Source organism: Oncorhynchus masou, chromosome 31, assembly GCF_036934945.1.
Source record: "Oncorhynchus masou masou isolate Uvic2021 chromosome 31, UVic_Omas_1.1, whole genome shotgun sequence".
Classification (NCBI taxonomy): domain Eukaryota; kingdom Metazoa; phylum Chordata; class Actinopteri; order Salmoniformes; family Salmonidae; genus Oncorhynchus; species Oncorhynchus masou.
The window spans coordinates 74,616,029-74,629,023 of NC_088242.1; the positions used below are offsets into that span (position 1 = coordinate 74,616,029).

General features: G+C 46.1%; 1 protein-coding gene across 5 annotated transcripts in view; it reads left to right on the forward strand.

The window, feature by feature from the left end:
• The first annotated feature begins 279 nt into the window (after window positions 1–279).
• ripor1 (RHO family interacting cell polarization regulator 1) overlaps window positions 280–12,995 on the forward strand; it is a 135,345-nt gene continuing 122,629 nt past the window's right edge. For 2 of the 5 annotated variants that reach the window (XM_064951941.1, XM_064951940.1), the window contains exon 1: window positions 623–741. Coding sequence is in view for 1 of the 5 variants with exons in the window: in XM_064951939.1 (XP_064808011.1) it covers window positions 282–339 (58 nt within the window). In the remaining 4 variants the exon portion in view is untranslated. Of the gene's footprint in view, window positions 340–622; window positions 742–12,995 lie in introns of those variants that run through there. The other 3 variants (XM_064951945.1, XM_064951944.1, XM_064951939.1) reach the window with 2 other exon arrangements.

Here is a 12,995-nt window from a genome sequence, read left to right on the forward strand (position 1 = left end):
CTTCAACATCACCAATATAGTCATAACCCAGTTGTCATAACCTAGTAATTACAGTGTCTGTAGGGTGAGATCAAGTAATGTGTAAGATGACCCTTCCGTGGTGACACAGAACATTTGAGAAATGCTGAATGTTACACCAAAGGGACATGGGTTGCCAGTATGGAACTGTTGTTCCTTGTGTTGGTGGTACAAGTTCAGGCACAGCGCTTTTTGGTATGTGTACCAATTGTAGTGCAGTCACTCACTGTCCATACAGAAAGGTGCGACAGTCTTCTTGTTTGATGATGGATACAGCTATGGGACATCTACTAGGCAGTTGGAGACAACAGAATCGTATGTGTAAGTGAAGTGCGTTTCAATGTCCAGCTGTTAACCCTTAATCACTTTATCGGATTGCAGAGATCATGCATTCACATAGGGTTTAGTATTGTGTCAACAAATGGTATAGGATTAGACGAAGGGTTAACTGTCCAACACATGTTGAAATTAACAAAGACAAAAAGGGCAGTTGCATTTATCGGGGCAGGTCACTCCTCAACTGTCTGTAAAACAAGCAGTGAGAAGGGTAGCCAATAATGCAATTTACGTGGCTCATCAAAAGCGCAAAAGAGGTGGGACATTCGAGGGGAGTTCTGCTGTACCACTTGCTTGGGAGTTTGAACTTGAAAGCCTTATCTTGTCTCTACTGTGTTGGTGCTCCTCATTATTGTTCTTCTGCTTACATTTCGGACTAAAGTCAAGGTAAGGCAGTAATATGTTTGGTGTTTTGATCAGTATCTGTAACCAGGTTTCCCTTCAACCTTTTCATGCGAGTAAAGTACCCCAATGGGCACAGATATCAGTTCAATGTCTAGTTTTGATTTGCATAGCTGAGTTGTCAACTAACGTGAATTCAAGGTGAAATCAACAAAACATGTCACGATGTCATTGGATTTTTTTTTTAAGCTGCAATATGTAACTTTTTGGGCGACTCGATCAAATTCACACAGAAATGTTTGTTATAGATCTATCATTCTCATTGAAAGCAAGTCTAAGAAGCAGTAGATATGTTCTATGTGTTTTATTTCTATGCTTCCCGTTCTTAAGTTTAATTTTTGCGTCTTTTAATTTAGTATTTATACGTCAGCTTCAAACATAAATATAAAAAAATTTGAACCACATTTTTGTTTATGGAAAATAGATTTCACAGAGGTTTAGATGGTACAATGATTCTCTACACTCCCCATACTCAGTGGACTGCTGACCAGATCCGGACCCAGAACAGGGTCAAGATAGACAGCAGGCCCCAATTTTTTTAATTTTATATATAATATATATACAAAGACCAGGGAGGTTTGCCATTTCTTCGCAAAGAAGGGCACCTACTGGTAAATTGGTAAAAAATAAAAAAGCATACATTGAATATCCCTTTGAGCATGGCAAAGTTATTAATTCCATCTGGATGGTGTACCAGTACATAGAGTCGCTACAGAGATACAGGCATCCTCCCGAACTCAGTTGCCTGAAAGGAAGGAAACCGATCAGCGATTTCACCATGAGGCCAATGGTGACTTCTTTCGATTTATAACACTTATTTTGTGAGAAAACTATCAGTAGAATTGAAAATGCGATGGAAACCCATTTAACTTGTATTTTGTATTTGGTACATGGGAATTTCACCGCAAAATAAGTTCATTTTAATTGCACGACGTCATCATGCACAGACATTTATCTGCGACAAATCAATTTGATGGAAACACATCTGGTGGGAAAATCCGTATATTGTTTTTATGTGGATTTTAGCATATTTGCATTCAAATCTATCGCCAATTGGATGAAAACCTAGCTTGTGATGTGCTCCTAAACTTAAGCACACCATGCATGGGTTGTGTCTCGTGCCATACAATATCTCTGTGTTGGTTGACAGCTGCTGATTCACAGACAGTTGTACTCTCTTCTAGATACAAGGACTGTCACTGTTTGATGTTTGGAAACAATTAAACCATATTTGGGGTTATGATAGGAAAAAAACTAATGGGGAATTTAATTGTTGTATTCTTCCAAAATTAATGGGTAGGCCTAAATATCAACAATTAAAAATACCATTGAACAGATACCCAGACCCCAAATATAAAGGTATTCTTTGCTACTCAGACATCAAACTCCACAACCTAAACACAGTAGCCTACACTTTTCTTATGGCTTTCCATCTTTTGGTATTTGTTTCATTAATCCATTGTTGATACAGTCCCAAAATGTTTTGCATGTCTGCAATCAAGGTTTCAAGATATAGAAATGTAAAAATACAGAAAGTGTCACAGTATGATGCAAAATATATTTTTTAAGTGGAATTTTCCTTTAACTAACTATGTGGTAACTGAGAAATTGGACTGTTTTTCTGTCCCACAGTCCTGTTGTTTAATCATTAGCTCATTGGTATTGGTTGGTTCTGAGCCAGCCTGGGACATTCCCAGTGGATGAAACTGAACTGACAGTGCCCACCTCACCCCTCCCCAGACTTTCGTTGTTGTACACAAGCACTCTCGTTGCCCAGACAACGGATGTCTTTTTGGGGAGGGTTTCTCAATATCAGGAGGGCTTTCATGGAGGAGAACGGGTGACAGCCTGTCTTCCAGCCTCCCACATGGATAAAATAACATTCAGAAAGTTGTTTTCATCCAGGGAATCTGTGCCGTGTCTAAGGGAATATATGTTGTATCCATGAAAACTGTATCTTACAGTTTTTTTTATTGCTTTGGTGCAATTTTCACAATTACGTGGTCAGTTTTCACAACTCTTAGTTACAAAAGTCAAAACAAACTTTAAGCACATTTTCAACTGACTGAGTACATCACACATAGTCACTTTTTCACCAAACGTTTCACATTGCAATAAATGTTCATAGAGTACTTGCTTTTCACAATGTAATGCTCACATTACTTTTACTTTTGATATGATTGTTTTCTCATTTGTTAATACATTTCACTATTATTGTCACACCCTGACCATAGTTTATTTTGTATGTTTCTATGTTTTGGTTGGTCAGGGTGTGATCTGAGTGGGCATTCTATGTTGGATGTCTTGTTTGTCTATTTCTATGTCTGGCCTGATATGGTTCTCAATCAGAGGCAGGTGTTAGTCATTGTCTCCGATTGGGAACCATATTTAGGTAGCCTGGGTTTCATTGTGTGTTTGTGGGTGATTGTTCCTGTCTCTGTGTTTTGCACCAGATAGGGCTGTTTTCATACGTTTGTTATTTTGTTAGTTTATTCGTGTATAGTTTCCTTAGTTAATAAAATGAATCACAACTACGCTGCATTTTGGTCCGCTCCTCCTTCCCACAGCAAAAGCCGTGACAGAATCACCCACCACAACAGGACCAAGCGGCGTGGTAACAGGCAAAAGCAACAGCAGGAGCAACAAAAGAAGGAATGGACATGGGAGGACGAATTAGACGGAGAAGGACCCTGGGCTCAGCCTGGAGAATATCGCCGCCCCAAGGAAGAACTGGAGGTGGCGAAAGCGGAGAGGCGCCGGTACGAGGAGGCAGCACGGCGAAGCGGATGGAAGCCCGAGAGTCAGCCCCAAAAATTTCTTGGGGGGGCTCAGGGAGAGTGTGGCAGAGTCAGGAGTCAGACCTGAGCCCACTCTCCCTGTTTATCGTGAGGAGCCAAGGAGGAGACCAGAACCAGAGCCGGTGTTGGAGGTGAGCGAAACAGACTGTGAAGGAGTTAATGGGGAAATTGGAGGAGAGAGTAATGAGGGAGTTGCTGTGTTGGTGCTTTAAATATGGGGGATTTCATTTTTTGGATGAAAAATGTTCCCGTTTTAAACAAGATATTTTGTCACAAAAAGATGTCGGGGATATAATGGCACCTGGAAAGAAAACATCGACGTGTCCAGAAATACAAAGATCGTCCTGAGGTGCGTGAGCTTCAGGCAAAACCAAGATGAGATGGCATCCAGGAAATGAAGATTTTTGGTGTTTTCCAGCCTGGCTGTGAACGCACCAGGCCTTCTGTGCACCAAGGTCCCTGCAGCATTGCATGTCCTTTGTAGGCAGATCATTGGAAGATTGACCATAACAGACCACATTTACCACGTGTCCGCCCGGTGTCCTGTGCCACCTCCACAGTCACCAGCCAGTATTTTTCCATACAGAGAGGCAAGCTCCCGAACTGCATGTCAATGAAGAGATAGGCTTCCTGATTGCGTGTCCATCGGCCCAGTACCACCAGTGCCAGCACCATTCATCAGGGAACGATTTCTCACCTATCCAGCGCAGACGCTTTCAGGAAACACTGCGCATTTGCGCTGTGACTGAGAGTCTCTCAGCTCATTGAAAACATCAGAAGCCTTCAAAGGTAAATGATTTTATTTTATTTGGTTATCTCTACATCTCCAAAATGCGCTGCTGCATACTCTTACACAAATTAGTCAATTTCTATGGTTCAAAAGCATATTTTGAAAATCTGAGTGACAGTGTTGTTAAGAAAAGGCTAAGCCTGCATTATTTTCATTTTATTTGCGATTTTCAGCTTCAGTCTGCTAATGAGCCTGAGGCTTTAGTCAGCCAGATCCGGGATGGGAGTTGCAAGAAGTTAAATATGGCTGCCACGGAGCTGCATGGATGGCACCAGTCTGCTCCATACTAGTCCTGAGGTGCAGTCGGCTGGTGAAGTTGGTGCCAGAGCTGCCAGTCTGCATGTCCTGGAGCTGCCAAGATCTCCAGTACGCCAGAGCGGTCTAGCCTGCATCCTGGAGCTGCCAGAGCTCCCCGCACCAGTCCTGTGCGTGCTGCCAGTACCACCAGTCAGCATCAGGAGCTGCCAGCCTCTCCAGCGCTGCCGGAGCCTTCCTCCTCTCCTGCGCTGCTGGAGTCTCCCGTCTGTTCAGAGCTGCCAGAGCCTTCCTCCTCTCCTGCAAGGAGCTCCCGCCAGAGCTGCCAGTCTGCAAGCGTTGCTGGAGTCTCCTGCCTGTTTAGCGCAGCCAGAGCTGTCAGTCTGCATGGAGCAGCCAGAGCTGTCAGTCTGCAAGAAGCAGCCAGAGCTGCCAATCTGCATGGAGCTGCCAGTCTGCAAGGAGCTGCCAGTCTGCAAGGAGCTGCCAGTCTGCAAGGAGCTGCCAGTCTGCAAGGAGCTGCCAGAGCTGCCAGTCTGCAAGGAGCTGCCAGAGCTGCCAGTCTGCAAGGAGCTGCCAGAGCTGCCAGTCTGCAAGGAGCAGCCAGAGCCACCAGTCAGCACGAAGCAGCCAGAGCCACCAGTCAGCACGAAGCAGCCAGAACTGCCAGTCAGCACGAAGCAGCCAGCACTGTCAGTCAGCACGGAGCAGCCAGAGCCGTCAGACTGCCAGGATCCGACAGACTCTTCCAGATCTGCCAGGATCCGCCAGACTCTTCCAGATCTGCCAGGATCCGCCAGACTCTTCCAGATCTGTCAGCCAGACTTTTCCAGATCCGCCAGTCAGCCAGACTCTTCCAGATCCGCCAGACTCTTCCAGATCCGCCAGTCAGCCAGACTCTTCCAGATCCGCCAGTCAGCCAGACTCTTCCAGATCCGCCAGTCAGCCAGACTCATCCAGATCCGCCAGTCAGCCAGACTCTTCCAGATCCGCCAGACTCTTCCAGATCCGTCAGTCAGCCAGGATCTGCCGGAACCGTCAGTCTGCCAGACTCTTCCAGATCCGCCAGTCAGCCAGACTCATCCAGATCCGCCAGTCAGCCAGACTCTTCCAGATCCGCCAGACTCTTCCAGATCCGCCAGTCAGCCAGGATCTGCCGGAACCGCCAGTCAGCCAGACTCTTCCAGGTCAGCCAGATTCTTCCAGATCCGCCAGTCAGCCAGGATCTGTCAGAGCCTTCCTCCTCTCCTGTGCTGCCGGGGTCTCCCGCCTGTCCGGCGCTGCTGCCGGGGTCTCCCGCCTGTACGGCGCTGCTGCCGGAGTCTGAGGAGCCCCTCTGTCCCGAGCTGCCCCTCTGTCCCGAGCTGCCCCTCTGTCCCGAGCTGCCCCTCTGTCCCGGGCTGCCCCTCTGTCCCGTGTTATTTAGTAGGGTTGCCATGGCTAGGAGGTCACGGAAGCGGACAAGGTGGGGGAGGACTACGGTGAAGTGGGGGCCACGTCCAGCACCGGAGCCGCCACCGCGGACAGATGCCCACCCAGACCCTCCCCGATAGGTTCAGGTTTTGCGGCCGGAGTCCGCACCTTGGGGGGGGGGGGGGGGGGGGTACTGTCACACCCTGACCATAGTTTATTTTGTATGTTTCTATGTTTTGGTTCGTCAGGGTGTGATCTGAGTGGGCATTCTATGTTGGATGTTTTGTTTGTCTACTTCTATGTCTGGCCTGATATGGTTCTCAATCAGAGGCAGGTGTTAGTCATTGTCTCTGATTGGGAACCATATTTAGGTAGCCTGGGTTTCACTCTGTGTTTGTGGGTGATTGTTCCTGTCTCTGTGTTTTGCACCAGATAGGGCTGTTTTTGGTTTTCGTACGTTTGTTATTTTGTTAGTTTATTCGTGTATAGTTTCCTTAGTTAATAAAATGAATCACAACTACGCTGCATTTTGGTCCGCTCCTCCAATCCCACAACGAAAGCCGTGACAATTATGTAATCCAATTTCTCTTAATTGATAATCACTTAATCGTTTGGTAAACCTATACATTTTAAACTGGTTTGTTTACTATAGATATTTTGAGACCTGCACAATGAAAATGTATGTTTGTAAAGTATACAGATATAAAGCATGATTTATACCACAATGTTCTATTATGACTACTATTATGATTTTACTTTAGAGTAAAAACAAATAAAATCTGATATTGACAGGAAGAGACATGTACTGCATGTAACAAATGCATCAATTTATACAGTAAGTATGTATCCCAAAAATGTTTTATTTTTTTTTACCTTAATTTTACTAGGCAAGTCAGTTAAGAACAAATTCTTATTTACAATGACGGCCTAGGAACAGTGGGTTAACTGCCTGTACCCATTATGTGGTTGCTACAACCTAGCCTATGAATGAAAGTTTAATTCGTAGGTTCATAGGTCGAGAGAAGTTTGAGTAATCAAGGTGACAGACAGTCACACATTCAGTAGCGATTTGCACACTTTTCTGCATCTAGTTGATCTAGGGTGCAATCATTAGTCCAACAGTTGCAAGAGAGAGTGTTGATCTCCGTTTTGTTCCGTTTGCTTCCGTTTAAGAAACATTTTTCAACAGGATCAGTGCAATGAATACACCCCCGATCACACAATTCACTTTCCTAGCAGCCACATACAAACAGCTCGTTGTACATATAATTCCTTCTCGCATCCATCTACGCACTCTCTTCCACTCACCTTTTCCATTTGTTTTCTGGACTTCAGTGCACAACACATCAGCTGTCTGTGAACAGGCAATTGTTTTTTTATCCAAGCCAAACCAAGCTAACACACAGCCTACATCTTTGCCACGTCATAGTCAACATAGCTACTAAAACTAACGTGTTAGAAAACCCACTAAAATCATTGATCATGCAGTACAGCAGCAAGCAGTTTAGCAGTTACACCGGTGGGCCCTGGTGGCAGTAAATTAATTACACCAAAAGCTTACCTTGATTTGGAAGAGTTCCAGTGTTGCATAGCAATAATCAGCTACCTCCCCCTCCCCTTCCCCTTCCTCTCTGTTTGAGCCGAGTGTTTGAGTAGGCTAAACTAGGTAGCTGCATTTGATGCTAGCTAAGTAAGTGAAAATGAAAGTGAAATATAGCTAACTCTCTTTCTCTCTCTCTCTCTCTCTTGCTTCTCATTAATTTTGGAAGAAATTAATTTGTTCAAAACTGTTCAACTATTGTCTTTCTCTCTCTTTGAGTCAACTATTCACCACATTTTATGCACTACACTGCTAGCTAGCTGTAGCATATGCTTTCAGTACTAGATTCATTCTCTGGTCCTTTGATTGAATAGACAACATGTCAGTACATGCTGCAAGAGCTCTGATAGGTTGGAGGGCGTCCTCCGGAAGTTGTCATAATGACTGTGTAAGTCTATGGAAGGCGTTGAGAACCGTGAGCCTCCTACATTTTGGATTGAAGTCAATGTGCCCAGAGGAGGACAGAAGCTAGCTGTCCTCTGGTTAGAATATGGTGCTAAGTGGCTGTTCCACTGATGTCAGAAGGTGAATTCACCAATTTGTAAGTCGCTCTGGATAAGAGCGTCTGCTAAATGACTTAAATGTAAATGTGCTACCCTACAGAGTGCTGCTGAGGTTGCTGTAGACCTTCATTGCAAAACATTGTGTTTTAATCAATCATTGGGTGAGGTGAATATATTATAGTTTTATCTAAGAAGTCTAACTTTTATGTTTCATTATTTACATTTTTCAAAATTCACTGAGGAGGATGGTCCTCCCCTTCTTCCTCTGAAGAGCCTTCACTGAGTGAGTCCATACAAAGTGAGTCCATACATTTTCGTATGTGACCACAGTGGGAATCAAACCCACAACCCAGGGCCCAGTTTTTCCAAAGTTATCTATCCGTATTTCGGCTATCAGATAGGATTAAATGCATAAAAATAGAATTAATAGAATGTGAGTCCCCGTTCAAGTCAATGATATGTTCGGTCTATTCATTCTATTTCTATGCATATAATCCTATCTGATAAGCAAAATAGATCACTTTTGAAAAACTGGGATTGGCAACAACACCTCCTCCACACTGACTCTTAACACAGGGGACCCCCAGGGGTGTGTCCTCAGCCCTCTGCTGTACTCCCTGTTCACCCACGACTGTATGGCTTTGTACAACACCAACTCCATCAAATTTGCTGATGACACCAGAATTGTAGGCCTGATAACCAACAATGACGAGTTAGCCTATAGGAAGGAGGTAAGTGGGGTGGCAGGTAGCCTAGTGGTTATAGCGTTGGGCCAGTAACCAAAAGGTTGCTGGATCGAATCCCCGATCCCCATTACCATCGGTCAGACAATCTGATACCAATAGGCTCAGGGACAGTTTCTATCTACAAGCCATCAGAATGCAGAACAGCAGTAGTGTGGACTGGCCACCTGCTCTGATTCTCCAGACCTTAGCACACATGCACTCCCTCACGCACACACCAGGGTTGGGTTACACTGCTTTATGCCAATGTGAGCCCTCAGTTTTAGGATCCTATATAAAAATGTCCAAAAAGTTCAAATGACTGTAACGGTTTTCTTCCGTTGAAGGAGAGGAGGACCAAAATGCAGCGTGGTTAGAGTTCAACATGTTTAATAAAGACCATACACAAGAACACTACAAAATACAAAACAACACGTGAAAACCGAAACAGTGCTAACTGGTGCAATGACACAAAGACAGAAGACAACCACCCACAAAGTCCCCACAGAATATGGCTCCCAATCAGAGACAACGATAGACAGCTGCCTCTAATTGAGAACCAATCTATGGCAACTATAGAAATACAAACTACCTAGAAAGGAAACAGCCCCATAAACATAGAAAAACCCAGAGACCAGGAAAACACATAAATCCCCCATGTCACACCCTGACCTAACCAAAATAATAAAGAAAACAAAGATAACGAAGGCCAGGGCGTGACACTATCTCTGCTGCACTGTGTCAGCAGCAGTGGCGGAAAAAGTACCCAATTGTCATACTTGAGTAAAAGTAAATATACCTTAAAAGTAAAAGTGAAAGTCACCCAGTAAAACACTACTTGAATAAAAGTCTAACATATTTGGTTTTAAATATACTTAAGTATCAATAGTAAATGTAATTACTAAAATTACTAAAAAGTAAAAGTATAAATAATTTTGAATTTCTTATATTAAGTAAACTAGACAGCACCATTTTCTTGTTTTTGTAATTTATGGATAGCCAGGGGCACACTCCAACACTCTGTAACGTTCGAAGAGTGATGGGTGTGGAGTCAGGCTCAGAGAGCAGAGGACTCGGGAAAACGCTTTAATGTCCGTACAGGAAAAGCGCACAAATGGGTGAAGCCGAACACAGGCGTAAAACACTCTTCCCGAGTACAAACTGGTACATACGCTGGACAGCGACAATCCCAACAAAAAACAGGAACACCTCTTGACATAACAGCAAACAAGCCGGCACAAACACAGGCGGGTTAATAGAACTTAAATAACCCCAACCCAAAAACCCCAACAAGGAACAGGTGAAACCAATTAGACAAAACCAAGCGAAAAGGGGAAAGGGGATCTGTGGCAGCTAGTAGACCGGTGACGACGACCACCAAGCACCACCCGAACGCGAAGGGGAGCCACCTTCGGTGATATTCGAAAACTCACATTTCTCTGTCTTAACGTACAGGTCATGCTCCAGCAGTCGCCCAAGAACCTAACGCACCAGAGACCCATGCTCGGCGCGTGTGGCGGAGTAGATCAAGATATCGTCAATATACACCACCACATCCTGTCTGTGCAGGTCCCTGAGAATCTCGTCAATGAAGGATTGAAAGACGGCTGGAGCATTCTTTAACCCATACGGCATGTCGAGGTACTCATAATGGCCAGATGTGGTACTAAATGCGGTTTTCCACTCATCTCCCTCCCGAATACGCACCAGATTATACGCGCTCCTGAGGTCCAGTTTCGTGAAGAACCGCACTCTGTGAAATGATTCCACCGCCATAGCGATAAGAGGTAGTGGGTAACTAAAACCCACCGTAATGGAATTGAGACCTCGATAATCAATGCATGGACGCGAACCTCCCTCCTTTTTCTTCACAAAAAAGAAACTCGAGGAGACGGGTGACATGGTGGGCCGAATGTACCCCTGTCCCAGAGCTTCCATGACATATGTCTCCATAGCCAACGCCTCCTCCTGGGACAATGGGTACACATGATTCCTGGGCAGTGCAGCGTTTACCTGAAGGTTTATCACGCAATCCCCCTGTCAATGGGGTGGTAATTGGGTCACCTTCTTTTTACTTAAGGCGATAGCCAAATCGGCATACTCAGCGGCAATGCGCACGGTGGGAACCTGGTCTGGACTCTCCACCGTCGTCGCACAGATGGAAACTCCTACACACCTGCCTGAACACTCATCAGACCACCCCTGGAGAGCTCCCTGTCTCCACGAAGTCTTAGGATTGTGACTAGCCAGCCAGGGAACACGCAACATCACCGGAAACGCAGGTGAATCGATAAGCAACAGACTAATCCGCTCCTTATGATCCCCCCACAAAATCATCTACAGTGGAACCGTGGCCTCCCTGACCAGCCCTGACCCTAACGGTCGACTATCTAAGGAGTGCACGGGGAAAGGGGGGAGATCTATCTGTACTAACGGAATCCTCAACCTCTGGGCGAGTCCGCAATCTATAAAGTTCCCAGCTGCGCCTGAATCGACTAGCGCCTTATGCTGGAGAGAAGGAGAAAACTTAGGGAAACAAATTAACAAAAATATGTGACCAACAGGAAGCTCTGGGTGAGTGTGGTGCTGACTCACCTGGTGTGACCGAGAAGTGTTTTGCTTGCCCTCACGACTCCCAGATGGACTCCTCCAGCACCAACCAGAAGTGTGCTCTCTCCGGCCACAGCTGGTGCAGGAGGAGCCTCCTCCTCTGGTCTCCCTAGATGCAGCCCCTTCATGCCCCATAGGTATGGGAGTGGGAGGGCCAGGAGGTGGAACAGACAGGACCCTTTCAGAACGTCTGTGAGCAGCCAGCAGATTGTCTAGCCGGATCGACAGATCTATGAGCTGGTCCAGGGTGAGCGCAGTGTCCCGACAAGCCAGCTCCCTGCGGACGTCCTCTCTCAGGCTACACCTCTAATGGTCTATCAGGGCCCTGTCGTTCCACCCTGCTCCAGCGGCCAAGGTCCGGAACTCCAGTGCCAAGTTCTGTGCACTCCTCGTCCCCTACCTGAGATGGAATAATATCTCACTCCGGGTAGTGGCCCCTCGCTGAGTCGGGCCCGTTCCAGATGGCATTGGCCCACTCCAGGGCTCTACCCGTCAAGCAAGAGACGAGGACACTCACGCTCTCCTCGTCCGAGGGAGCTGGCCGAACGGTGGCCAGGTAAAGCTTGAGTTGGAGCAGGAATCCCTGGCACCCCACCGCCGCTCCATCGTACTCCCTCGGAGGCGCAATACGCAGGGCACTGGTACCGGATACCGCTGGAGGAGGTTGTAGCGTTGCAGATGGGGGGTTGGAGGGGAAGTAGGGAGACCACTCCTCTCCCATCGGTTCATCCTCTCCATCATCTGATCCATCGCTGATCCGATGCAATGGAGGATGGACGTGTGATGAAGGACATGCTCCTCCATCGTGGGGAGAGGGGTGGTCGCTGCTCCTGCTGACTCCATTGTAATGGTGCAGGCTTCTGTAACGTCCGAAGAGTGATGGGTGTGGAGTCAGGCGCAGAGAGCAGGGGATTCGGGAAAACGCTTTAATGTCCGTACAGGAATAGCGTACAAACGGGTGACGCAGAACACAGGCATAAAACACTCTGCCCGAGTACAAAGTGGTACATACGCTGGACAGCGACAATCCCAACAAAAAACAGGAACACCTCTTGACATAACAGCAAACAAGCCGGCACAAACACAGGCGGGCTAATAGAACTTAAATAACCCCAACCCAAAAACCCCAACAAGGAACAGGTGAAACCAATTAGACAAAACCAAATGAAAAGGGGAAAAAGGGATTGGTGGCAGCTAGTAGACCGGTGACGACGAGCGCCGAGCGCCACCCGAACGGGAAGGGGAGCCACCTTCGGTGATATTCGTGACACACTCAGACTTAATTTACAAACGAAGCATATGAGTTTAGTGAATCCGTTAGATCAGAAGCAGTAGGGACGATCATGGATGTTCGCTTAATTAGTGTGCGCTTGGACCATTTTCCTGTCCTGCTCAGTACTTCTGGGCCTCAGGGAAAATGTATGGAGTAAAAAGTACATTCTTTTCTTTAGGAATGAGGTGAAGTAAAAGTTGTCAAAAATATAAATAGTAAAGTACAGATACCCCAAAAACTCCTTAAGTAGTACTTTAAAGTATTTTTACTTAAGT